The sequence below is a fragment of the Chinchilla lanigera genome, unplaced genomic scaffold (assembly GCF_000276665.1).
Source record: "Chinchilla lanigera isolate Chin_1 unplaced genomic scaffold, ChiLan1.0 scaffold00011, whole genome shotgun sequence".
Taxonomy (NCBI): domain Eukaryota; kingdom Metazoa; phylum Chordata; class Mammalia; order Rodentia; family Chinchillidae; genus Chinchilla; species Chinchilla lanigera.
In genome coordinates this window covers 25,930,800-25,954,412 of record NW_004955412.1, presented here as the reverse complement: position 1 = coordinate 25,954,412, position 23,613 = coordinate 25,930,800, and the positions used below count along the sequence as shown (strand labels likewise).

Sequence of the window (23,613 nt, the reverse complement as noted above, 5' to 3'; positions counted from 1 at the left end):
ATGACCAGGGCCACAGGAAGATGCCTGATCCAGAAGCAGGCCGTGTAAGGAGGTACTAATCTTCCAATCCAAGCAGGTCCACTCTGGGTGGGACGGGGGCTGGGTGTGCGTCCATCAGGCCAGACTGAGCTGGCTTTTCACGCTCCTAGGAAGAATCAGTTTCAGATACGCGTCCATATTATCCGCTTTACCTTTTGGGGGTTTTCGTTTTTCTTTGAGCTTCCTGGTAAAATTCCTTTTGTAAACACCCCAACTCTGTTTGCCAGCCTGAAAGAGAAAGGGGGATTTGCACACATCTGGGTCAACATGGAGGGTAAGGCTGGGGCTTGAGCTCGGAGGGCAGAGGCCACGCTCCAGGTCCACGGCAGTCACCAAGCCAAGGATGGAGCAAGGGAAAAGGAAACAATTCTTAGGCAGCCAACGAGTAGGCTGCAGTTGCAAGTGATAGGGCCTGTGGCATTCATGGCCAGATTTTATATTTCCGTGTCAGCCAAATCAATCGCCTCTGGGCCCACACTGGGCAAGGAGTGCCCACTGGCAGATCCTCCTTGAGGGAGTCCCGAGCATGCAGAAACATGCACTTTCTCCTTGCCTGGCACTCCCTCCTCCCTTTTTGGGTTTTTTAGAACTCACTTTTATTGTGATGACCACATACCCTTACAAAAAAGCGGACAGACCCCAGAGGTAGGAGCTAAAGAAGGGCCTGGCTCTGTTCTCTGAGGCGAGGCTGGTGTCTGCTCACTGGCTATCTGGAAAGGCCCTGTGATTATACCGGGACAGTGGGCTTCAGCTCCTTGGTGGGGCAGAACAGGTCAGTGTCTCCTAGTGTTCGTCTTTACCTAGTACTTTTGATGGATGTTCAAGAGCACACAGAATCTACTCATGCACATTGACCTACAGACTGCCACAGCCCCTACAGCCCCCTTCGTTCCAACACACCACACAAAACAGACAGATGGTCCAAGGCTTAGGTCAGACCCTCTTTATTGACTCTTACACAAACAAGTCTCAGTCAGAACAAGACACAAGGGGAAGCGCTGGCTTGCTGACCTCCAAACCAATTGAAGCTACTGAGGCCAAGGGGCTTCTGGGAACCACAGGCATCACTGCAGGAGGGACGAGGGCTCCGTCCTGCTCCTCTCGGTTCACACTTTGATTTACCAGGGCAGGAGCCCCACCCCCTGCCCCCAGGACTCTCTACAGCCTCATGACGTCATCAAGGGTCATCTTGGCTCCTGGAGACAGAGAGACAAAGAGAAGCTGGCTGTCTTGTAAAGCCCTAGGCCAGGGCAAACAGGTCAGAGGACGGGATCAGTCTTTCTCCTAACCCAACTCTCCTATGAATACCCTGTCCCCTCTCTAGGCTGAGTCACCTTGTCCTCTTCCTTTTCTTACATGTTCATTTTTCACTGTACTGGCGGTTAGACTCAGGGCCTCTCCCACGCTAGGCAGGCACTCTACCACAGAGAGTGTATCATCAGCCTTCTAAAGATTTTTATTTTGGGTCTAAGTTGCTCAGGCTGGCCTCAGACTTGCAGCCCTCTTGCTTTAGTCTCCCAAGTGTCTGGGATTACACACATGCACTCTATGCTTTTCCCTCTTGTCATTTCTTCCAAAGGACACCTTCACACACACACAGTCTCCTCTTTGTGACCCCTCCCCGGTCCCTCTCCTACCTCCCCGTTCTCAGTCTGCCCACCCTAGCCTTCAGCTCTCGTTGCTCTGCGGTCTCTGGTCCCCACCTCTTGACATTTCTGTCCTGGCCTTTGGCTCTGGCTCCGGCTCCGGCTCCGTCCAGGACCCCGGGAGCCTCGAGAGCTGCCAGAGCCCCTGGAAGAGTTGCTCCCAGCTGTGGAACAGGTGCTGGTGCCTTGGCCCCGGGACAGGAAGCTTGGCCTGCCGTATGAGAGCCAGGCGTCTTCTGCAAGAAAACAGAGAAGGGCAACTGGGTCCGGGCAAGAGGTTCCACATCCCTGCTCACCCACCTGCCCCACTAACTGCCATCCTAGCGCAGGGAGATGACGGAGGAGCGGGCACCGGCCTTGGCCATGCTGGGTGCTGAGGAGAAGCACAGTGCCCGGGACACGGCCTTGACAAATGAGGGCTCAGAAATATGTGGGGAGCCCTGGGGAAGCGAGGACAGAGCTCCCAGCCCCCTGGGCTTCAGTCCTGAGAAAGGACACATATTGGACTTGCTCAAAGACAGCTGGAGAGACAAGAGTCTTTTACATGAACCAGATATAAGAACCCCACTGAAGGTGAAGGGTGATTTGGGTACCACCTGGCCCAGCCTCCAGTCCCCTCTGGCCACCCTGGCCCTCCTTACCATCCTGGTGGGGTCCCCGCTGGGCCCCGGGGGGCACTGCCTGCAACACTCTTCTTTCCCCACTGCGCTCCCGCTCCAAGGAGGACAAGCTGCCTGCTGCTCTCAGCCCCAAGGCCCACCCCGCCTCCTCCTCTGGTGGTGGCAGGGGTGGTGGAGGCAAGTCTGGGGAGAGACCTGTTTTCAGCAGAGTCTAATCTTCCTCCCACCTTCCTTCCCTGACACCGGGAAGCTGCAAATGAATGGCCCACGATTTGGCTTTGCCTGCTCCAGCCCCCAGAGCTCATCCTTGGTCTCTTGCCTCTCCCTCCCTCCCTGACTGTTCCCATGTCCCAGGCTCAAGGTCCCCTCACCCCCGGGACTGCGCTCCCTCCTGTAGGGAAGAGCCTTGGGCTTTTTTCGGATTCGGGCACGTGGTCCCTGAAGTGGAGGAGTCATTTCCCCGGGCACCTGAAGGGCTCTCCCTGTAGCATCAGGGGATGGAGAGAGGACAGGCAAGGGAGGGGGTCAGGTAAGGAAAAAACAAGCTCGAGGGGTAGGGAGAGGTGGGGGCAAGCGAGGGTCTACAGACTCACCTGGGGCACTGCGGGTAGTACTAGGCATGGGGCTGGGGCTGAGCTGGGAGGCTGTGGCGCCAGCACCCAGGCCAGCGAGTCTCCCTTCGTGGCTACTCAGACTGGGCTGGGAGACACTGAGAGAGGAACTGGGCCCAAGGGGTGCCCTCCTGCAATGACATGAGGCCTCTTCATTTGTCCAGTCCTCAAAAACCAAGAACCTTCGAGGTCCTGTGGCAGACACCAGCCTAACACTCAGAAGGACCTAGCCCACTGTCCCATAAGGCCTCCCAAGCTGGGGAGCTGGACAAGAGCCATGCTTGAGATGCCCTGGAATTCTTGCACTCATCCAACAAAGATCCAGGCTGAAGGCAGTGAGAGACTTTGTCAGCCTTGGCATCCTTCCCCATGTCACACTTCTACCCTGACACGTCCTGGGACCTCTGGATCCCAGATTCAGCTATCCACCCACCCAGGCACTGAACAGGGATGTACAGAGGGCTTGTGATATGTGAGGTCTACACACCTCCCTACCTGGGCATCTGATGGAGATGGGGAATGTCACTGGGGGGCAGGGGAGGGTCAGGTGGTGAGGGGGTAAGAGTGGCTGTGGACTGCTGTCCATAGGAGGGCGTAGGAGAGGGGGTTTCCCCTCGGGATGGAGCCATCTGGCACCCTCCACTGGAGCTGAGCTCAGTCAGGTGGCTTCTCTCAGGCATGGGTGGGCACCACTCTTCCGACTCTGAGCTGGGGGCAAAGAGCAGGAAAGGAAGGGAAGGACCACGGCGTTCCCATACCTATATCTTGCCCTTTCCACTGCCCCCTTCCCTTCCTCTATCAGCATCTCTGCGGAAGGTCTTGGTGGGTCCACACATGGGGCTCTGCAGCAGGCCACGTGCTTACCTGCCCTCCAGCTCCTCCTCAGGCACCTCTGGGCATCCCAGTTCACAGGAGGGAGGAGGTGGTGGCAGGGCTTCTGCCCAGTTCAGAGAGGGCATCTTCACAGGTTTTCCTAGAAGCTTCACTTTGCCTCCCCGGGCTCCTGAGAAGAGTAGATTGAGGATAACAGGAAAGAGCCAGAGATGAGACGAGTCAGAAGGAAGGGCTCAGCGGGGTGCCGGCGTGTCAGGGTGCACGGTACTCTGGATAGGGCTAAATTAGGGTGTAAGGAATGGGGTCATACCACCATCCCCCTGACTCCATTCTGGAGGAGCATACTGGCTCCAGGTGCCTGGGTCCCCAGAGGAATGTTGGGGGAACCCCCCGTGGAAGGTCTGTAGCTCCTCCCCTGCTGGGTCAATGGTGCTGTAGACAGGACCCTCAGCAGGGGCAGCAGCGCCTCGGGCAGTCTGAGCCAGGTATAGGGAGATTCCTGCTTCTGAGGAGGAGAAAGAGGGAGGCCCAAGGGAGGAGGCAGGGGGCAGAGACAGAAAACCATAGGACCACAGGAGAAAGGAGGGCAAAGGAGGACCCCAGAGGATCAGCTTCCCCCTCCACCCCAAACCTTCCGTGCCAGGACAAAATAAAGATCAGGTCTGCTCCCCTGACACACCCTCCATCCAAGACCAACCTCAGGAAGACTGGGGTTCTTCAGTTCTCCCCAGTAGGTTGGGGCGGGGGCACCCTGAAGGACTTAGAACTTCTCACCGTTGTAGTATCTGTCCTCCTGGTCAGGGTTGCTGGGGCAGCAGCTTCCCCTGGGTTCCTGGGCTGAAGGGCTTCCGGAGGGGTGGGGCCATGAGTCAGCCAGCCACGGGTAGGGGGCAGGGCCAAGGCTCATGGGTGGCCTGTTGGGGGCGGGGGGAGCAGGTGAGAGTCGAGGGAGGTGAACCTGAAGAAGTCAGCAAAGGTGAGGAAGGCGCAGTCACAGCACAGGCACGGCGGCGTTGGAGGTGGGAGATGGAGATTCTCAGCAAGGAGGCAGGAAGGCCCGCAGAGGAAGGCGTAGTCTCGGTGGAAGCAGTTATCCTTGGGAGGCAGTTAGGAGAATTACCTGGAACTGGCTCCAGAGAGGCCCTCTGAGTGTGGGAAGGACGCTGGGGAAGATGAGGGGGAGAACCAGTGAGAGCAGGGCCCGTATTGGGGGTCTGAACCCCACTGCGGCAGAGAAGGCTTACCTGCAGGTGTGTAGGCAAAGGAGGCTTCCGAAAAGGAACCCGTAGGAGAAAGAAGAGGGGAATGAGGCGAGGGGTCGGAAACACCCACGTGCTTGGCCACTCCGCGGCCCAGTCCCAAGTCTACTGTAAACTGCATCAGAACTCGGGTCTCAGAACTGTTCTAAAGCACCCCAAATAATTCCTATATGTAGCCATGACCGGAAACCACTGACCTCTGAGACTTCAGCACCTCTCCAGAGATGCCCCTCACTAAGGAGTAGCAGAAATCAGGTGGCCTCCTTGCAGTGGACCCTACTTGCCATACAGACCCCGCTCACAATGTACTGCCTGGGATCCCAGCCACACTCCGCTGGCCAGGTCCCGCCCCCTCCCCTGCCGGGAAGCGTGCCTTCTACTTAGAGACTGAGCTGCAATTCCTACTCTCTTCTCCTGGCTTTTGAGTTGCATGTCTCCCCTTCTCCCTAAATCCAGGTGTTGCCTACCTTTAGTCCACCCTTTCCCCCCAGCCACACCACGCCACTCGCAGTGCGCCCCCCAACCTCCACCCTGCCTCGAGCGTGCGGCTCCACCCCCTCCCCGCCCCTCCGGGCTGAGCTCGCAGGCACGCCCTCCTAAGGCCGCACGCCCCGCCCACCTGCCCCGCCCGCTCCCGGCCTTCCCCGCGCCCCAGCCCGGCCCTCACCAGTGTAGTGGCTGAGCTCTTTGCGCTGCTTCTGGCGCCGGTAAAGGGCGGCGCAGAGCCCGAGCAGCAGCGCCCCGCAGGCCGCGCCGCTGCCCGCGAGGAAGGCTGGCTCCCGCAGCACCCTCGCCAGCCGCTCCGCTGGCCCCCGGCCCACCTCAAGGCCCGGCTCCGATCCCGGCGGCGGGGATGCTGTGGGGGATCCGAGAGGGGAGGGAGAAGGGGTCGCTCCAGGCCCCGCAGGCCCACGCAGCTTCCCAGCCCCGCTCTCCCACGCCCACCGCCCCACTCACGCAGCTGCACCGACACCGGGGCACTGGCCACGCCCACGCCAGCGCGGGTGGCCGCTGCCACCAGGGTCCGGTAGCGCAGACCCGGCAGCAGTCCCCGGAGTGTCGCCGAGCGAGCCCAGCCTGCCGCAGACCGGTTGAGGTGGAAGCGGCTCTCATTGCCCAGGCACCAGATCTAGGGAGGCCGAGAACCGGGTTCAGAGTCAGGGATGGGATTCCGACCCCATGGGAAACCTGAGGCTCCGAAGCGTAGAGGGAGCTTAGCCAGGCATCGTTCAGCCTGCAGACAACACCCTGAAACCTCTTGCATCACCCCCAGGCTCATCCCAGCCCCAGTGCCAGCCCTGCATTCCCTCCACATTCGTCCTGGGCCATGGATTCTCCCTCTCCCTGCCCTTCCCGGCCCACCCACCCAGTCCCTTCTCAACCCCTGCGCAGTACCTGGTATTCAGTGATGGCCCCATTTTGCAAGGAAGGGAGTGGAGGCTCCCAGGACACAGTGATACTGCTGTTGCCGTCACCCCCCAAGGCCACCGTCACTCCCTGGGGGGGACCACTGGGGGCTGGGCCAGAGTGAAACATGACCAGGACACCGACAGTCAACGCAGGCTACCTCCCCTCCTCCTTTCTGCTCTTATGTCCTAGGGACCTGAGAGGCAGCCCCCCTCCACTCTCCTTGCCCTTCCCCCCCACTCCTTGCCCTCCCCTTGCAAACGTGCCTCCTCCCCACTCCCTGCTGTCATCAGCTCTGTGCCCCTCCTTACCCTCCTCGGGGATGCTACTGGTCACAAAGGGGCTTTCAGGCCCCAGCCCCTCGTGGCCTTGTGCTTGCACCTTGATCTGGATCTGGGTCCCTGGAGGTAGTCCTCTTAGCACAGTACTCTGCTGGCTTGGGGTCTGTAGATCTAGCACTGTCCAGCTCCCCCCATCAGGGCCTGCTACCCTCCAAGACACCCGGAAACCTTGTACCAGGTGGACTGGGCCATCCACCTACAGGAGATGAGGTAATCCGGCAGGGGAGGCTGGGGCCACACCATCCTCCAGGCCCAGCCCTTCCCCTAACACCTTCTCTAGCCACTCATCTCCCCTCCCCCATACTCATCTTGGATGCCCTCATGTCCTCTTTCATCCTCCTCACCCTTACCCTCATCCCTGTGCCACACTCACAGTCCAGGACACCTGCAGCGTCCGGGCGCCAAGGACTCTGGGCTCCTGCATTCTCACAGCCACTTCAGCCAGGCCCTGCTGGCCTCTCCATGGGTCCTCCACTGGCCTGGATGGTTTGTTGTCTGTTGATCAAAGAGCCCACTCAGCAGGGCCACCAAAGACGAGGAGACACATGTGAGAATGAATCTGTGCCCTACCTGTACCCTGCCCCACAGACCATACCACTCAGTACATCAGAGTCGGGCCGGGGCTGATCAAGGGAGTCGTTTGCACAGGTGGGCCTAGGTGTCCAGCTAACAGGACGTTCTCTGCATAACTACATATGCCTTCTTCAAAGGCCTCAGTCCCTCATTTCTAACATGAAGATGACCCCCTAAGGTCCCTTCTGGCCTTAACAGTCCATTATGGATGGATAAAAGGCACAGAAGTGAGCAGCTACCAAAATGAAGGCCTACCCCGCTTCCCTCCTTCCCTCCACTGTGACAGGGACACATGACCTCCTAGTCCAGGCTGGGCCTAGCATAGGAGGAAAGAACTCTCTGGTTTTCCATGGTGTCATGGTCTGAGGAGGGGAACTTGTGTGTATTACACGTCATCCCCACAGCCCAGGGACTCTGACTTTACCCTTGGTGCGGACAGGCTTAGACACAGGACTGGGCTCACTGAGGCCCCAGGCTCCCACAGCGCGTACCAGGAACAGGTAGATAGTATTGGGTTGTAGACCGCTGACCGTGTGTGTCTCCAGCTGCACACCATCTGCCACTGTCCGCCATGTGTTCCCAGCTGCTTGGCTACAAGGGCGATGAGGTGGCAGGGTTATCTAAGCCAGGAACCCCCAACCTGTCTACTCCACGTCCCCCATCGTCCGTGGCACCCTACTGCCTCCTCACCTTGGGAGAGGGAACTGGAGACTCCCTCCCCACAGTAGCAAGGACCCAAAGGGCACAGGGAGCCCTCCTTTGAACTGTCCAGGTGTCACTGAGAACTTTCTCCATACCTGAAGGCCTCTATCACATAAGAGGTGACTGTGGCCCCAGCCTGTGGATTGGGCTTCCAGGTCAAGGTAATGCTGTTCTTGGTGATCTCAGTGACCACTGGCTGAGAGGGAGGCCCCGGAGGGGTACTGGGTTCTGTAGGGGGGTCTAGAGATGCTCCCCAATCTTCTGCAGTGGTAGATAATCATTAAGTAGAAGGATAGGGAAAAGATGGCCCCAGTGTACCCTGTCTCCTTCCTGGAGGAGCTGTGGAACCGTGGCAGTGGCGATGGTCAAAAGGCAACAGAGTAAACACTACTCCCATCTGCCCCCATCCCCACCACCAAGGCCAGGGCATCTGGAAGATAAAATCAGCCCTGGGGTTGCGGGGAGTTATTGAGTACCTTCGAAGCAGGGTGGGAGACAGGTGCTGGCTGAACAAGGGCATGAAGAAGAAACTCACCCTGCTTCCTAAGCCAGCCACTCCATGTGGCCTCCCCTATGGAACTCTTGGCCACACAGCTGTAGAGACCCATGTCCATCTCCTGTAGGAGAGGGTAGAGCACAGGACACTGGGAGTGGAGCAGGGTGGGGTGAGGGGGTGGAGGCAGGTAACAGAAAGATGAAGATGCTGGATACTTTGGAAAGTCTGAGAGAGCAGAAGGGTAGAAATGGAGTGAGATGAGCCGGTGACATTGCTCCGTGGCACAATGCCTGCCTGGCAAGCACAAGGTCCTGAGTTTGATTCCCAGTACCGAAAAGCAAAAAGGAAAGAAATGGGGTTAGAGGCCCGGGGCGGGCCGGGGAGTACTTACTAGAGTTGCAGATATGGACCAGGTTGCCATTCTGTTACAAGGGCCCCAGGGGAGACACTCACCTGCACTCTGGTGATGTACAGGGTGCCGTTGGCCATTAGGTTGAACTGGGGGTCATCCCCCTGCAGCCACTGCCCATCCTTCTTCCATTGGATGCTGGGCTGAGGGTTCCCAGACACTCTGCATGGCAGCCACACAGAGGAGCCGAGAGCCAGGGTCTGATTGGCTGGTCCCTGGAGGATGACGGGAGGCAGCCCATCCAAGGAGGCTGAGAGAGGAAGAACTTGGGCAACTCAGGGAAGGAGTCTAGGGTCAGGCAACCAGTCCCTTATCCTCCATCTCAGCTTCCTTCTGCCTCCCTACTCCCTTTTGTGATCCAAGAGGGCCTGGGACCATTCTGCTCCTGGTTTCCAAACTTTAAGATCTTGCCATAGGAGCATCCCATACCCCCGCCATGCTATTACGTAGCTTCTAAGAGAAACTGAGCTTTTAAGGCCATGTCCTTCCTGATGATGGGTCCAGTCCTCTCTTTGAGCAAATACCTCCTTTTATCTCCAGCAGAGCCTTGGCCAGGATGCTGCCAGCCACGCTGACAGCCTGGCACACATAGTAACCAGCGTCACTGCTCTGCACTTCAGTGATGTTGAGCTGGCCTCTGGGAGAGACCGAGACGCGCCCCGTGGGCTGAAGTGACTGATTAGGGAAAAGCAGGACCTGGGACAGAGCAAGGAACCAAGAGAGGCAATGAGCAGCCTGAGGGGCAGAGACCGTTCCCCAATCCTGTCCCTCTGGGGGTCTAGACGATCCCTACGACTCTAGCTCACACTGCCCCCAGCCACTGAAGCGATGGTGGCCTATTTACAAAAATAAAGGAATTAGACTATTTGGGGGACAACTTCCCTCTGTGACTTTCTAGTTGGCAAACTGAGCAAATCTAAGCCTCAGTTTCTGCAAATTTGACTCTTACAGAGGATTCAGAGGATTACATGTGTTTCTGGCTTTGTCACTTCACTTTAGATAGATGCACAGGAAGTAGGAAAGCTGACTGACACCTGTTCCCACCTCTATGATCATCATCGTCTTCATTCATGTGATAATCTCATTAAAATACACCAGTTGCCGGTGCTAGAGAAGATGTTGGAAACTTGTGGCTGTGGACTTGGGAGAAATTAGGGTGTTGCCTGTTTTCCCAGTAGGGGGAGAAAATCAGACTTAATTTCTTCGACTGACCCTGTTTCCTAGTGGCAAAATTCTCATCTTTCCGTTAGAGGGAGTCACTGATGTTGTAATTTTCAAAGAGTGCTCTCCCAGTGAGCATATGACCTGTGGTTGGTTTACTTATAGTAAGCTTCCTCTGGAACAGGAAGTTACACATAGGAAGAATAATGTTCCAGTTAAATACTTGATGGGGCTGGGGATTTAGCTCAGCGGCACAGCACCTGCCTGCCAAATGCAAGGTCATGAGTTCCATTCCCGGTACCGGAAGAAAACCAAAAAAAAAAAAAAAAAAAAGTAAGTAAGTAAATAAATAAATAATTTGTTTCCAGAGGATCATGTAATGTCCAAAAGCCAAGGCCCAAAAGGCCTGGGGGAGGGTCATCTAATTGGACTTGTTGCATTCCTGGAACTTTTTTTTTTTTGCCCCAAACAAGAAGATTCTCCAAAGATTTACCACTCTGGACTGTCCCTTACTACCTAAACATATTATTATATTATTTTTGATTTTAGAAAGTATCCAATGTTCTAGGTCTTTTATATCCATTTTTCTTGATTCATCTTCCCAAATAATCTGCAGGTTTCTTGTGGGTAGGACACCAAAGATAACACAGAAGCCCTGAGAGAAGCTTGCGGAAGGGACAGGGAGGGAGATAAGACACGAAGGCAAAGCTGGTGGGCAGGACAGTGGGGTGGGCTACCTACTTGACTCCCCTCCTTTTGCCAGAAGATGGCAGGTGGGGGATTTCCTTTGGTCTCACACTGGAAAACCACGTCATCACCAGGAGCTGCTATCTGGTCCTGGGGCTGGGTTACCAGCTGGGGTGGGACTGGGAAGAGGAGCAAGATAAAGGAACAGGGACTCAATAGAACTAAGAAGGGAGAGTGAGGGTACAGGAGAGAGGAGCCCATACCTGGCTTTTGCTCAAGTCTGTTTAAGTGCCTCTCTCTTCCTCCAGAAATCTCAGGCCTCCCACCCACATTCGCACTGTCCTTCCTGCCCCGTTCTCCAGCCCATCCTCCACCTGCCCTTACATTGCCCTTGCCGCCCCAAGTCCTAGGTGGAGGCCTCACCATGAACACTGAGGGAGCCGGAGGCTTCTACACGGCCCACGCTGTTCTCCGCCACACAGGTGTAAGTCCCTTCATCTTCAGCACTCACGCGCCCAATCCAAAGGCTGTGGTCACTCCGGATCTCATACCTGCTCCACTCCCCACCCCCAAGCTAGGTTGGCCACAGCTACAGAGCCCTCCTCTCTCGCTCAGGACAGGTGCCAAGACCAGAGTGCAGAGAGGCAAAGCGGGACTCAGTAGGTACAGAAAGGCAAGGCAGGACTCAGACACAGTGGGGACTGCATAGGGCAAGGAGCACAGGCCCTGGGAAACAGGGGCACAGAGGCTCCGCACTCTCCAGTGGGAGGGTATCTGTTTTCCAGCTCTCTGGGGCAGAATATCCCCTTGAACTACATGGGCCTTCTTACGGGTAGAAGGAAGGAGCTTCTCACCTGCCTGTGGGCAGTTCCCCATCCTCCTTGCGCCAGCGTAAATGAGGCGGGGGATCTCCCTGCACCTCACACAGGAAATTCACAGGGGCATCAGCCAGGACCACCTGGTTTACTGGTTTACGCAGGAACGAGGGACGCTCTGCAGAGTGGGAGCCAGCGAACAGTCAGGGGCCTGCACAGTGACTTCCTTCTTGGGCTACCCACCCTCACAACTCCACAGCTCCCGGTGCCTACCCAGTACCACAAGTTCAGCTGCCCCACTCTCCCGTTCTCCTGCCATGTTGGAGGCCACACACACATACATCCCGGCGTCACTCTTGAGTGTATGCGACATCATCAGCTTTCCTCCACGTATCTGCAGAGTAATAACGGTAATGATCGCCACCAAAGAGTGTGTGTGTGTGTGTGTGTGTGTGTGTGTGCAACATTTATTTAGTTCTCAGAGGGAGCCCATGAAAACAACCAATGAAGCTGAACCACATATCAGATTTGCAGCCCCTGGGAGCTCATGCTCCTCTCCTTTCTTTATTTTTAATTTTTTTACATTTTGGTTTTTTGAGACAGGGTGTCACTATGTAGCCCCAGCTGGTCTTGAACTCAAAGCAGTCCTCCTGCCTCAGCCTGGGATTACAGGTGTACACCACCTTTCCTGGCCTGTTTTACCTCAACTCCACCCTGCCCTTCTTCTCTCTCACTGGACAGCTGGCTCTCAGCTTCTGACCATCTGATGCCCTGACCTCAAACCTCCCACCATCCCAGCAGGAGACATTATTCTCCAGTCCCAGGACCCTTAGGGTCAGGTTTCCTTCTTGTGAGACAATGTCCCAGACCAGAGCCAATGGCCCAACTCTCACCGTGATCCTTCCCTCCTGTTCCTTAACCCTTGCACTGTCCTTCTTCCAAGTCACAGAAGGCTCTGGGTGGCCCCTGGGAGGCACACATTCCATCACTGCCGGCTCCCCCACTGCCACCACCGCGTTCCCAGGAGACTGCCGGAAATCTTCGCGGAGGACTGAGGAGAGAGAAGAAGGTCGTGTGGGGAGAAAGCTCAGAAGAATAGAGTGTGGTGTGAAGTACCTGGGTGATAACACACGGTAAGTACTGTCTCCGGGAGTTCTTGCCCAGGTTTCAAAATGCCAGGATAGAATCAGACCTGGCCGTGGTACAGGTACGGGCCTTGGAGCTCTTGGAGATCAAAGGCGGCAGTTCAGCTCGGAGGAGGAAGATTGGAATAGGCTGGGATCCGCGAGGCTGTTCTCGGTTGGACCGGCCCGTGCGCCCCCGCCTCCCCTGGGCTCTGGCGGCGACCTCTCACCTGCTACCTCCAGAGAGGCATTTCTGCTGGCCGCTGCCCCCAGGTAGTTGCGCGCCACACAGGTGTAGATGCCCTCGTCCGGCCGCGCGCGGCGCCCGTGCACGATGCGTGGGAAGAAGAGGGCGCCGCTGGGCAGCAACAGGCGGTGTGCGCGCGGGTCCTCGCGCGCAGTGGCCACACGCGCCCCGTTCTTGTACCACTCTATGTTGGGTCGGGGGCGCCCCTCGGCACGACACGGCAGCGTGGCCGGCTCGCCCCGCGAGACCAGGAGATCTGGTGGCTGCTCCACGATGCGCGGCATGGCATCCTCCGGCCCAACCTTTGACCCTGCGGGCAGAGGGCGGAGAGAGCTCGGACTGAAACTTCACACGGAAAGAGACCCTCCGGTCACCTAATCTTCCAGGCTTTGCTCCTACAGACAAAGTGCCCGCCTGCCCCTCTTCTTCCTCCACAGGCTCCAGTATCTCCTTGCTGACACTTCCTTGAGGTGGAAAAGATATGCCTAAGACAAGAAGATCTGTAGAGAGGGGCTGGGGATTTAGCTCAGCGGCAAAGCGCCTGCCTGGCAAGCGCAAGGTCGTGAGTTCGGTTCCTGGTACCGGAGAAAAACCAAAAAAAAAAAAAAAAGATCTGTAGAGAAATCAGGACTCAAACTCCTAAGTCGGCTTTCTGGATCACCCACCTGAAGACCACCTCCCCTGCCAAGTGCAGATGAGGAGAGCCTACCGGGGTATGGCGAGCGTCCTGCCTGGCTTCCACCTGTCCTGCGGATGTCCTTGTTCAGTGTGCAGCCGAGCACAGCGCACAGAGACAACCCTTTTTTAAAAACTCCTCTGTATGGCCCAGGATCGGTGAAACAAATAATGTGGGTTGGCCTTGTGTCTCATATGAAAAGTACAATGTGAGTCATCAGGCTGGGGCCCAAGACTAGAAGGAAAGGGTTCTTAACCTGGCCTCTGTGACACCCCAGATAATGCTAGTTCACTTCAGGGGTCCTGAGATGTCTTGGGCACTGCAAGCAAATGGGAGTAGAAGTGTTAGTAACACTCCTTTTCCTGAGAGGGGCATAGTTTTCAACAGCTTAATCAACTAGTTGATGTAGCCAAGAACCACTCTGGGGAAAAAAATTCTTCTAGGTCCAAGGTTCCCTGGATCAGTTAGTCTGCATATTCTACCCTGCCTCTCCTGTGATCTACACACTTGGCCTTTTTCACCCTTGTGGCACAGTTTGGGATTTCCGAGCTGGTTAAATACTGTACTCTTTCTGACGTTATCCCTTAGGTTTTGTAAGCAAGTACACAGCTGATGTGAAAATGTTGATGATTATTCTAAATATGCAATACACATTGAGAATTTAATTATTTTATTGATATTTTATGTTCCTGTTAAACACACATTGCATAATATAATAAGAACCTCCTGACAAAATAGCAAGACCAGCCAGATGTCAAGCATGTCCTCCGAAAATGCCAGAAACCAAAATACATGTGCTACCAGTGCAGGTGATACATGTGTATGGAGTGTGCTGTGGTCATGTAAGAAGCTTGCGATAGGTATCATAGCTGAAGTAAAGATTTTTTTGTAGACTGCTATTGGTATTTTCATTGTAGCTCACATGGGAATTTGTTGTTCTTTTTTAGACTTTATACGCCAAAAACCAGTCAATATTGAAAATTTGGATAGTTTCTTAAAAACACTAAGTATTTTTTTTAAAAATACTGTATTCCCCTTTCGGTCCCGCCTTCCGAAGAGGATTTATAAGCCTAACAGCCCAGTAGGTGCCGCTGCAGCCTCGGTAATCGGGTGTCCTTAAATAACCGAGGACTGCAGGGCGCGCCTGTACCTCTCCCCTGCCCCCACATCGCCCCGCTCCTCGCACCCTGTTCCCAAATCCTCAGGGACCTCTAGCTTCCAAACCCAGTGTGGGATTAGATTTATTTCCTGCTCCTCCTCTTAGAAATTCTGCGTAGACAAAGCTGGACGGATTGCCACTTGCTGGCGCTGTCCTGGATTTTATTTAACTGACTGGAGACAAAATTCGTTTCTCTCTCACGTGGGAAAGTAATTTTCTCAGTCTTCTCTCGTCTAAATGCACCCCTCTGCCGCTCCCCCGTCTCATCTCCTTCCCATCCCCGCCCCAATTCCGCTCCACTCTACCCAGTGGTTAAGAGCCCCCCCCCCCTTGGTTGGAAACACCCGGGTGGAACTTTTGAACTTCTTAGACTTCCGAGCTAAGAACTTGGGCAAATTATTTAACTTCTCTGATCTCAGTGTCTTTATCTGTAATGTGGGAGTGCCAGGGCCAGAACTCGAGGATGAGGTCTACGAATGTTCTATCGCGACCGCAGGCTCTTCCTGCCCAGCACACCCTATTTAACCACGGCCTCTGTGGTTTCGGCCGTAACTCTGGGACGCAACGGAAGCGGACTGCGATCTGTGATAGCGGAGACTTTGCTTCACGCTGGCTAGGACCATTGCAGTACCACTCACTTTCTGTACGTTTGCTTCCTCGGTGGCAAATGTGACTATGCCTGTCTTCCCTGTGCCATACCTCGCTAAAATGTCCAGCTTAACCGAGCCGAGGCCGTACAGCGAACACATCGAGGAAAGGCTGGACGTGGGGCGCGCTGCTCCCGGACGGCAGCGGGAGGGGTCTGCGCTCAAGCCCCGGAATCCTCGGGGGAGAGTGCAGAACCCCGCCTCACCCCCGGTCCTCTCCTCCCCACTCCTTTCATACAGTGCCACGGCCCTCTCCCCTAATTCCCGTAGACACAGCTGCAGGCTCCCTTTCCCGGAATTTCTTCCTGTCATTCCTGTCTCCCGAGATGCTTCAACAGCAGCCTAATGAATAGCTAATGGCCATGCTAATGGGGCTCTGGGGCTCCTCCCCAGCCACCTGGAGTACCCCACACACCAGCACACACATTGCGGAGGTCTGCTTTCTCGACACCTTCAAGCTCCGGCCCAAAGCCCGCCCCTAGACGGCAGCGGGGAGGGCGAAGGGCTGCGGCTGGGAGCACCTGCGGGAAAACACCGGGAGCAGAGCCCCGGGAGCGGGGTTCCGGCGCGGCCGGCAGGGGGCGCGAGCGGCCCCGCTGCCCCTACCGGCGCTGCCCACTACCCGGCCTCCCCGCCGCGCTCCGGGGCGCGCTCTGTCTCAGCCACTTATTAATCACCGTAATTAGCGGCAGCGACCTCGCCGCCGGCACTGCCCGCTCGCCGAAGCTCCGCCGGCGTGGGCGGCTGTGAGTTCCACCGCAGTCACAAACTTAGCTCTAAGTTCCCTGGAAACGATCGCCGCCCCGGGCCCTCTGTGGCAACACCCGCAACAAGCTGACTTCCCCACCGCGGGCAGACAGCGTCCTTGGAAACCGCCTACCTGAGTGGATCTCCGAGCCGCCGGCTCGCCCCCGCCCCGTCGGCCCCGCGCCCCTCACAGCCCCTGGCCAGCCCCGGACTCCCCCCAGCTGGTGTGGGCGTGGGGCAGTGGGGGAGGGGAGGAGCCCGGGACCTCCTGCGGACACCCCACCCCCCCCAGGTGCCGCTCTTGGCCCCACTTCCCGGGGAGGCGCGCCCGCCTGGACCGGGACAGGGCCTCTTCGCCTCGCGCTCCACGCCGCCTCCCTCCCCGGCCCCATCCCGGTGCCCGCCGTGCCCGCCCGGGGGTCTCACCGTTGACAGCGGGGTCCCCGGGAGGCAGCAGGCTGTGATTGAGCGCCGCCAGCGAGGAGTTGAAGCCGCCGAAGAGCAGCTCGCTGGAGTTGGAGATGTCCCCGGACAGAGAGTCCGCGAACAAGTTCATCTGCAGCAGCGTCTTGAGCAAGTAGCGCAGCATGGCGCGACCCGGCCCGGCCCGGCGTGGGGGGCTCAGAGCCCAGCCCCTGGGTCCGGGACCCGCGGGCCGGGAGCCGGGCGCCCCTCCACAGCCTGGGCGCGCCGCCGCAGCCACGGTGCCGCTGTCCTCTGCGCGCCCGGGAACGGCCAGCGTCCCGCGCCTCCGCCGCGAGTCCTTCTCTCCACCCGCGAGCGCAGAAGTCCCGGGGGAGCTGGGCGGGCGGAAGGCAGGTGCCTCGCCGCCCATCACAGCGTAATTAAGGGCTTAATCCTCCCTCCAAGCTCTCCAAGCTCCCACCCCCACCCGACGGCCACTCGCAGGGCAGGAGAAGAGAGTCGCCGACCGCGTGCGTTGGAGTCCCCGCCCCGCACCCCTCGGCCCCATGTCCTGCTCTGGATGCGGCGAGAGACTTTCCCTCCTTTCTCAAAGAGCCCGAGATGGGGATGAGACTGTCAGACCTGTCCTTCTGAGCAACTTTAGCACACGTATTCTCTGCTGTTCTTTCCTGGCCCTCGGGGAAACCGAGACAAAGTGCAAGCAGGTGCTCGTTCAGCAAAGGCGTGGCCCTCACTCCCTTCCAAGCTCAGGTGCTTCAGCGACCAGAGAGCAGGAGGCTGGGGTGATTTGGATCGGGATTTGGGAGTGGGAGGAGACTTCCATCTCAGGCCCAAGACTTGGTCCCTAATCGCCTCGTCACCGTACCCTAACCCAGAGTCCTGCTCCAGACGCCCTAATCTCACCATTCCTTCTGGGTCGTCAGAGTAAGATAGAACTGGAAGGGAAGACCCAGAGAAACCCAGGCAACTCGTATTTATTTCGATCTTGGCATTACCTTGTTCTGACAGGTTTTATTAAATTCGTTTACATTTTTCAGGGCACTGAAGGGGGACCAAGGAGTCTAGGACAAAGAGCAACGCTGTTTCTGTAAAGGAAATGCTTTTGGAGACAGGATGGATGCAAAAATTCATGTAAACCTGTTCAATCCTGATAGTGGCCATTCTTGCGGGGCGGCACATACCCCCTCCCCCAGCCCTGTCCTATTTCTGACTTTTCTAGAATTCTTTCTACCTGAATCTCTTCCAGTCCCCAACTCTCACACATGTACACTTCTAGACTGGAGGTGGCATTAGGGTGTAGGAGAGAAAGGGTCCCCTGGACATTTCCGTGTGGGGCGGGGCTCCTGTGAATGAGAAGCTGAGTTTTTGCCGTCGGGCTCTGAAGTGAAACAGTCCTTGTGGGCTGGCTGTTTCTGACACGGGAGGGGGTGGTTGAACCGGTCCAGATCACAGGAAATGTGCTGTGCAATCTCAGATCCTGGAGTAGTCAAAAAGCAGAGTATTTCAGACAGAGATCGAGCAGCGAGCTCTAGGTGTTGTTAAGGGATAAGGATCTTGTCCCAAGATTCCTCCCCCAGTGCACACGCCTCGGCTCTGGACCATACTTTGCAGGTTGGGAAGCCCAAAGCAGTTAGGGGCCACCCTGAGCGGCCCTGTGGGAACCGGCACCCTGGGAGCTGTTCTTTCAGCACCTTACCTGCCAGTGCTGAATTAAGAGCCCTGTTGTCCCACAGGTTTACAGCGGAGCAGACCTGGAGGCTGACACAAGTTGGGGTAGAAAGGAGAGGGGCTAGCTACACACTCTTTGCAATATTAACATATTAATATTAATATCCTAAGAGGTAGAATAAGAAGAATATAAGAGGTAGGATTTTACATCTATCCCTTACTCCATAGCCTTGCTTAAGGGCAAGTGGCATTCAGGTAGGAGAGATGGTAAGCAATAGTCCATATTTCCTCATCAGAAATATGTCCTTTTAGGAATGAGCAACGCAGGAGTGAGCGCCAGTCCTATATTTGTCAATTACAAGATGTCATCCTTCCAGCCCTCCACGTTGACCTCAGTTTCCCCGCCTGTTGAGAAGAAATTGAAGGGGCTGGGGATTTAGTTCAGTGGTAAAGCGCCTGCCTGGGAAGCACAAGGTTGTGAGTTCAATTCCTGGTACCGGAAGAAAAACAAAACAAAAAAAAAAAAAAAGAAGAAGAAATTGAACCACTTGATCTGCTCTGACTCGTCACATTCACGATTCCAGGACCCTTTACTTAGTCCCCTGCTCACCCTGGTCACATGGGTTCCATCACTTCAGATGCTCAGCCAGGACGGAAATCTGGCACCCTGGCACCAGGCCCTGCTCTGGAGTGGGTAAGGCTGGAAACCCTCCCACCATGCAGATCCTGCCCCATCCTAATCCCCCGATTTGCTCCTGGCCCAGCCGGCCTCTCAGCAAACACTGGACCCGCCAGTGTCTAGGGGCTTGTCACCCTGTTATCGGATTTGTTTCCGGAGATGGTGAAGTTAATTGGCCCTTTATGTGGGGATCAGGATGTATTTGCTCAGGGTTCCCTGAGCGGAGGCAGCCGGTGCAGCCCATGGGCAAGGCCGTTTTCTAATCCCTGTCATCTGTGTTTGGAGGCTGCACAAATAGTGAAAACGACTCTCCTTCTTTTTAGGGCTCTCCTGGCTCCAACCTCCTGTCCCTCTTCTATATCACACCTCTTCTTGGTACATTTTTTCTTCTCTCCTTTTGCTATTCTTGCTCTCTGCGTCTTTCTCAGCATCTCTAGAAGACACAGTATGTATTGTACCAATACCCCACAATGAATGGATGCATTATGTATTAAAAGCACATGATGATAAATTTTTTCTATGCTGAAGGATATGAGATTAAAGAATAGAATACTTATTTTAAAACAACTCAGACCTAAAGTCAAAAGAGGGTTGAGTACTCAAGACAGATGGCCCAAAGAAAAAGTACCTACCAACCATAGCACAGGCTCCCCCTTTCTGTCCTCTACTCCCCACCCCTAATCCCCAGTGTCCCTAGATTCCTCAGGCCTGGCAGAGGTAGAGCCCAGAGCAAGCAGCGAGGACCCTGTGAAAGCCCCACCTTCCAGCTCTTCTGCAGCCCTTGCTTTCTCTCCCCTCTTTACTTATGGTTCCCAGAGCAGCCTGGAAGTGGCCTGATACTGTTTCAAGTCGGCCATCCCTACGTGCTGCGGTGATATCGGCATCTTTCCCCTTTTTCTAACCCATGCACTGGAAGTGCTTGTGTAGCAGCTAAAACACTGAGTAGATGCACTGAGGTCAGAGGGACCTCATCTAGTGTCAATGCAGCTGACTTACAATCTTCCACTTTAGGGTGAGGAAAAAGTCAGAATGGAGTTCAAGGCCTCTCCCTTCTAGTTTCCAGGGTATTTGACCAATAATATATACAATCCAAACTCTAGAAAGGCAGGAAAGAGAAAAGGAGTTTTTTCAAGGAGAGGGGACAGAAAGAAGAGTAGCAGAGGGGATGGGAAGTGTTGAATTTACAGAGTTAGGGAGTTTTTTCTGATAAGATTGTGACATTTGATGGGAAGGCGTGCATGTGTGTGCGTGTGTGTGTGTGTGTGTGTGTGTGTGTGTGTGTGTGTTCACAGGTGGAGCCACAGAAAAGAGTATGGGGCCGGGGGCTGATGAGGCAGACGAGGAAGAGAAGTATTTCTTTCCCCAGGTGGTTGTCTGAGTAGGAGGTTTGCAGAGAGCATAGAAAATGTGACAGAGAAGTGGCACTTGGGGAATCATGCCTCCAAAGGAGCTTTCACCTTGGTACACTGAAGAGTGTGTGTGAGAGTGTGTGTGTGTGTGTGTGTGTGTGTGTGTGTGTTGGAGGAAAGACTTGGTATCCTGGGTTAAGTTCCTTGGCCCATGCCAGCAGAAGGGGGTTTTCAGTGACCAAGCTGGGGGACATGTGAGCAGGTTTCTTGGTGGTCCAAAGCCTGCATGCCAGTTGGTAGTAGATGAAGCTGCTGGCATGTGATTGCCCACGAGGGCAGTCTGAGGACAGCCCCTCCCCTCAATTGCACACTGATTACTACCTCTGCCTCCCCCAACACACACACACACACACACACACACACACACACATACCGCCTAGTGCATTTGTATCCCCCCAGAGCCTGTATAGCTTTCCATCACTCTCTGTCTGGACCCCTTCCCAGGGACCTAATACACATTGAACATATGTGTCTGAGGGTTTTTTTGGGGGGGTGGGGGCAGGGAGAACCTAATATCCACCGCCTGCCTCCATTAGGCTATGTCTCTGAATGGCCCAGCAGGGCTGCTGGCTTCAGAGTAACCATGCCAGGGGGCAGTGACCCAGCCTGAAGGGGCCCAGGGCCAAACAGGAGGGGGGATCAGAGCGCAAAGAGCAGGCACCCAGCTGGAAGGCAGACAGCAGGAGCTGACCCCGGCAGGAGCCAGAGTTTGTTGGCCCAACCCCTGCGGCTGCTGAGATAATAAGCTAGGGCCTCCTGCCCAAGAGTGCCCCTCTCCCCACAGGGCAGACACTGCCACACACCCCACCAAGTCTGGAAATCTGCAGGTAACTGGGCAGAAATGCCCATGTCCCAGTTCAGATGTGATAAACTCTAGGGAGAACAAGAACTTCCATGGTTCTTTTCGATAAAACTAGGCACAGAACGAACACTATGAACATTTGTTGGGGCTGGGGATTTAGCTCAGCGGCAAAAAGCGCCTGCCTGGCAAGTGCAAGGTCGTGAGTTCGGTTCCCGGTACCGGAGAAAAACCAAAAAAAAAAACCAAAAAAAAACAAAAAACAAAACAGAACATTTGTTTAGCAAATATACTGTATCAGATTAAATAGTCCCACAGCTGTCCCCTCTGAGCCCATGAGCCTTCTCCATCTCTCTGCCTTTCTGTTAGGACTGCTTGAAGGGCTCTGTAGCAAAGTGCCTCCAACTGGGCACCTTAAAACCACAGGAATTTATTCTCCTAGTTCTGGGGGCTGGAAGCCTGAAAGCCAGGTGTCTGCTGGGCCGTGCTCTCCCCAAAGGCTCTAGGGAGGATCCTTCCTTGCTTGCTCTGACAGTTTCTGCTGGTTCTAAAGATCCTTGGCATTCCTCAGTTTACACATGCACTGATCCAGTTCCCCACCCACCCCCCAGTCTGGGGAGAACTGAAGGCCTTGAGTCTGATAGGCAAGAGCTCCATGCTAAGCTGCACCCCCAGCCCATCTCGCCAGTCTGCCTCCACCTCCACATGGGCCTCTTTCCCGTGTGTGTCTCTGTCATCTCTTCTTATGAGGCCCACCAGTCATTGGATTGGGATCCACCACCTCAACCAAGTGCAAACCCCATCCTAACTAACTACAGCTGTGAAATCCTGTTCGAAGTAAGGTCACCCTGCTGGGGATTGAACCCAGGGCCTTGTGCGTGCTAAGCATACCCTCTACCCACTGACGCTCCAGCCCCAAGGTCACATCCTGAAGTTTGGGATGGGCATGAATGTGGGGGAAGGTCTTCAACTTGGTACACCTGCTTTTTTCCATCTTTTTCCGTCCTTCCTTTTTTCCATTATTCCTGATGCTTTCTTAGAAGCTCTATTTTTGTAGTTTTAAAAATATTTTTATTATTTTAGTCATAGTATGCTCATGCAGAAATATACAATGTAAGGGAGTATAAGATGAGAAGTCAGGCCAGGCGTGGTGGTGCATGCACTTGGGAGGCTGAGGCAGGAGGATCATTACATGTTCAAGACCAGCCTGGGCTACAAAGTGAGCTCAAGGCCAGCCTGAACTGCGTAGCAAGACCCTGCCTCAAAAAGACAAAAAAATAAATAAATAAATAAATAAATAAATAAATAAAGTTGAGAAGTCAAAGTCTGTACCCTATCATTTAGTTCTTCTTCATCTTGCAGATCTACTTGTGTGAGGTAACTACTGATGATGTCTTGTATATAATTCTAGATTTTAAAAAATATCCTCAGAAAATACAAGTGTGATCCCTATTTAGACCATTCTACAACTTGCTTTTTGGTTTAAAAGTTGAAGTCTTTAATTTTTTTTTTTCTTTTTACAGTTCGGGGATCAAACCCAGAGCTTTGCACATTGCTAGGCCAGCACTGTGCTCTTAGCTATATACCCAGGGCACCAACTTGCCTTTAAAGATTTATCAATATTTCTAGGGAATCCCTTCATATCTCCACCTTTGTTACTACTTTGTGACTATTTAATAGTTGTGTAAGTTTATCATACATGTGTAATCAGTTCCCTATTTATGAAGATTTTCATTTCTGGAGTTTTGTTTTATAAACATGCTACAGATAAATACTTTGCATACACACCTTTGCATTTGTTTTCTTTCTTTCTTTCTTTTCTTTTCTTTTTTTTGAGACAGGGTCTCACTATGCAGTTCAGGCTGGCCTTGAGCTCACTCTGTAGCCCAGGCTGGTCTTGAACTCACAACAATCCTCCTGCCTCAGCCTCCCAAGTGCTGGGATTACAGGCGTGCACCACCACGCCCGGCCTCTCTCTCTCTCTTCCTTCCTTCCTTTCTTTCTTTTTTGAGAATGGGTTTCACTATGTAACTCAGACTGGTCTTGAACTCACTGTGTATCCCAGACTGGCCTCAAAATTACAGTGATCCTCCTGCTTCAGCCTACTGAGTGCTGGGATACAGGTGTGTGCCACCATGCCTGGCTTACAATACATTCTTTTGTTTGGTTTTTTTATTTTATTTGGTTTTAGTGGTTATTTTGTTTTGCTTTTGGTTTTCTGAGATAAGGTCTTGCTATGTTGCCCAGGCTGGTCTTGAACTTCTTGGTTCCAGCAGCCCTCTCAGCTCAGCCTTCTAAGTGGCTGATATTTTTTTAAGTGGTTGGGATTTTTTTTTTTTTTTTTTTTTTTAGTACTGGGAATCTACCTCACGACCTTGCACTTACCAGGCAAGCGCGGTGCCGCTGAGCTAAATACTCAGCCCCAAGTGGCT

The 23,613-nt window shown here is 54.6% G+C and overlaps 1 protein-coding gene across 1 annotated transcript; it reads right to left on the bottom strand.

Annotated features, from left to right (window-relative positions):
- Positions 1-954: 954 nt before the first annotated feature.
- Robo3 (roundabout guidance receptor 3) lies at positions 955-16,789 on the bottom strand. The gene is made up of 28 exons (XM_005378445.2): positions 16,627-16,789; positions 12,955-13,281; positions 12,494-12,651; positions 11,874-11,994; positions 11,640-11,778; positions 11,209-11,336; positions 10,840-10,964; positions 9,462-9,633; positions 8,982-9,187; positions 8,568-8,649; positions 8,128-8,293; positions 7,755-7,921; positions 7,131-7,252; positions 6,728-6,953; positions 6,405-6,526; positions 5,967-6,138; positions 5,677-5,865; positions 4,995-5,018; positions 4,871-4,913; positions 4,525-4,664; positions 4,061-4,255; positions 3,781-3,919; positions 3,412-3,624; positions 2,899-3,047; positions 2,677-2,787; positions 2,327-2,488; positions 1,743-1,921; positions 955-1,235 (listed from the first exon to the last, which is right to left on the bottom strand). Exons 1-28 carry the CDS (start codon positions 16,787-16,789, stop codon positions 1,224-1,226), a joined length of 4,152 nt encoding a protein of 1,383 aa, XP_005378502.1. The 3' UTR covers positions 955-1,223.
- Positions 16,790-23,613: the final 6,824 nt, after the last annotated feature.

Bases quoted from the DNA above. Each gene is read 5' to 3' on its own strand.
- Robo3 (XM_005378445.2), bottom strand. From the start codon at position 16,789: ATGCTGCGCTACTTGCTCAAGACGCTGCTGCAGATGAACTTGTTCGCG. The intron at 6,139-6,404 runs GTACTGCGCAGG...CGGCCTCCCTAG, and splicing joins GGGCCATCACTGAATACCAG to ATCTGGTGCCTGGGCAATGA. The intron at 4,914-4,994 runs GTAAGCCTTCTC...CATCTTCCCCAG, and splicing joins CTTTGCCTACACACCTGCAG to CGTCCTTCCCACACTCAGAG.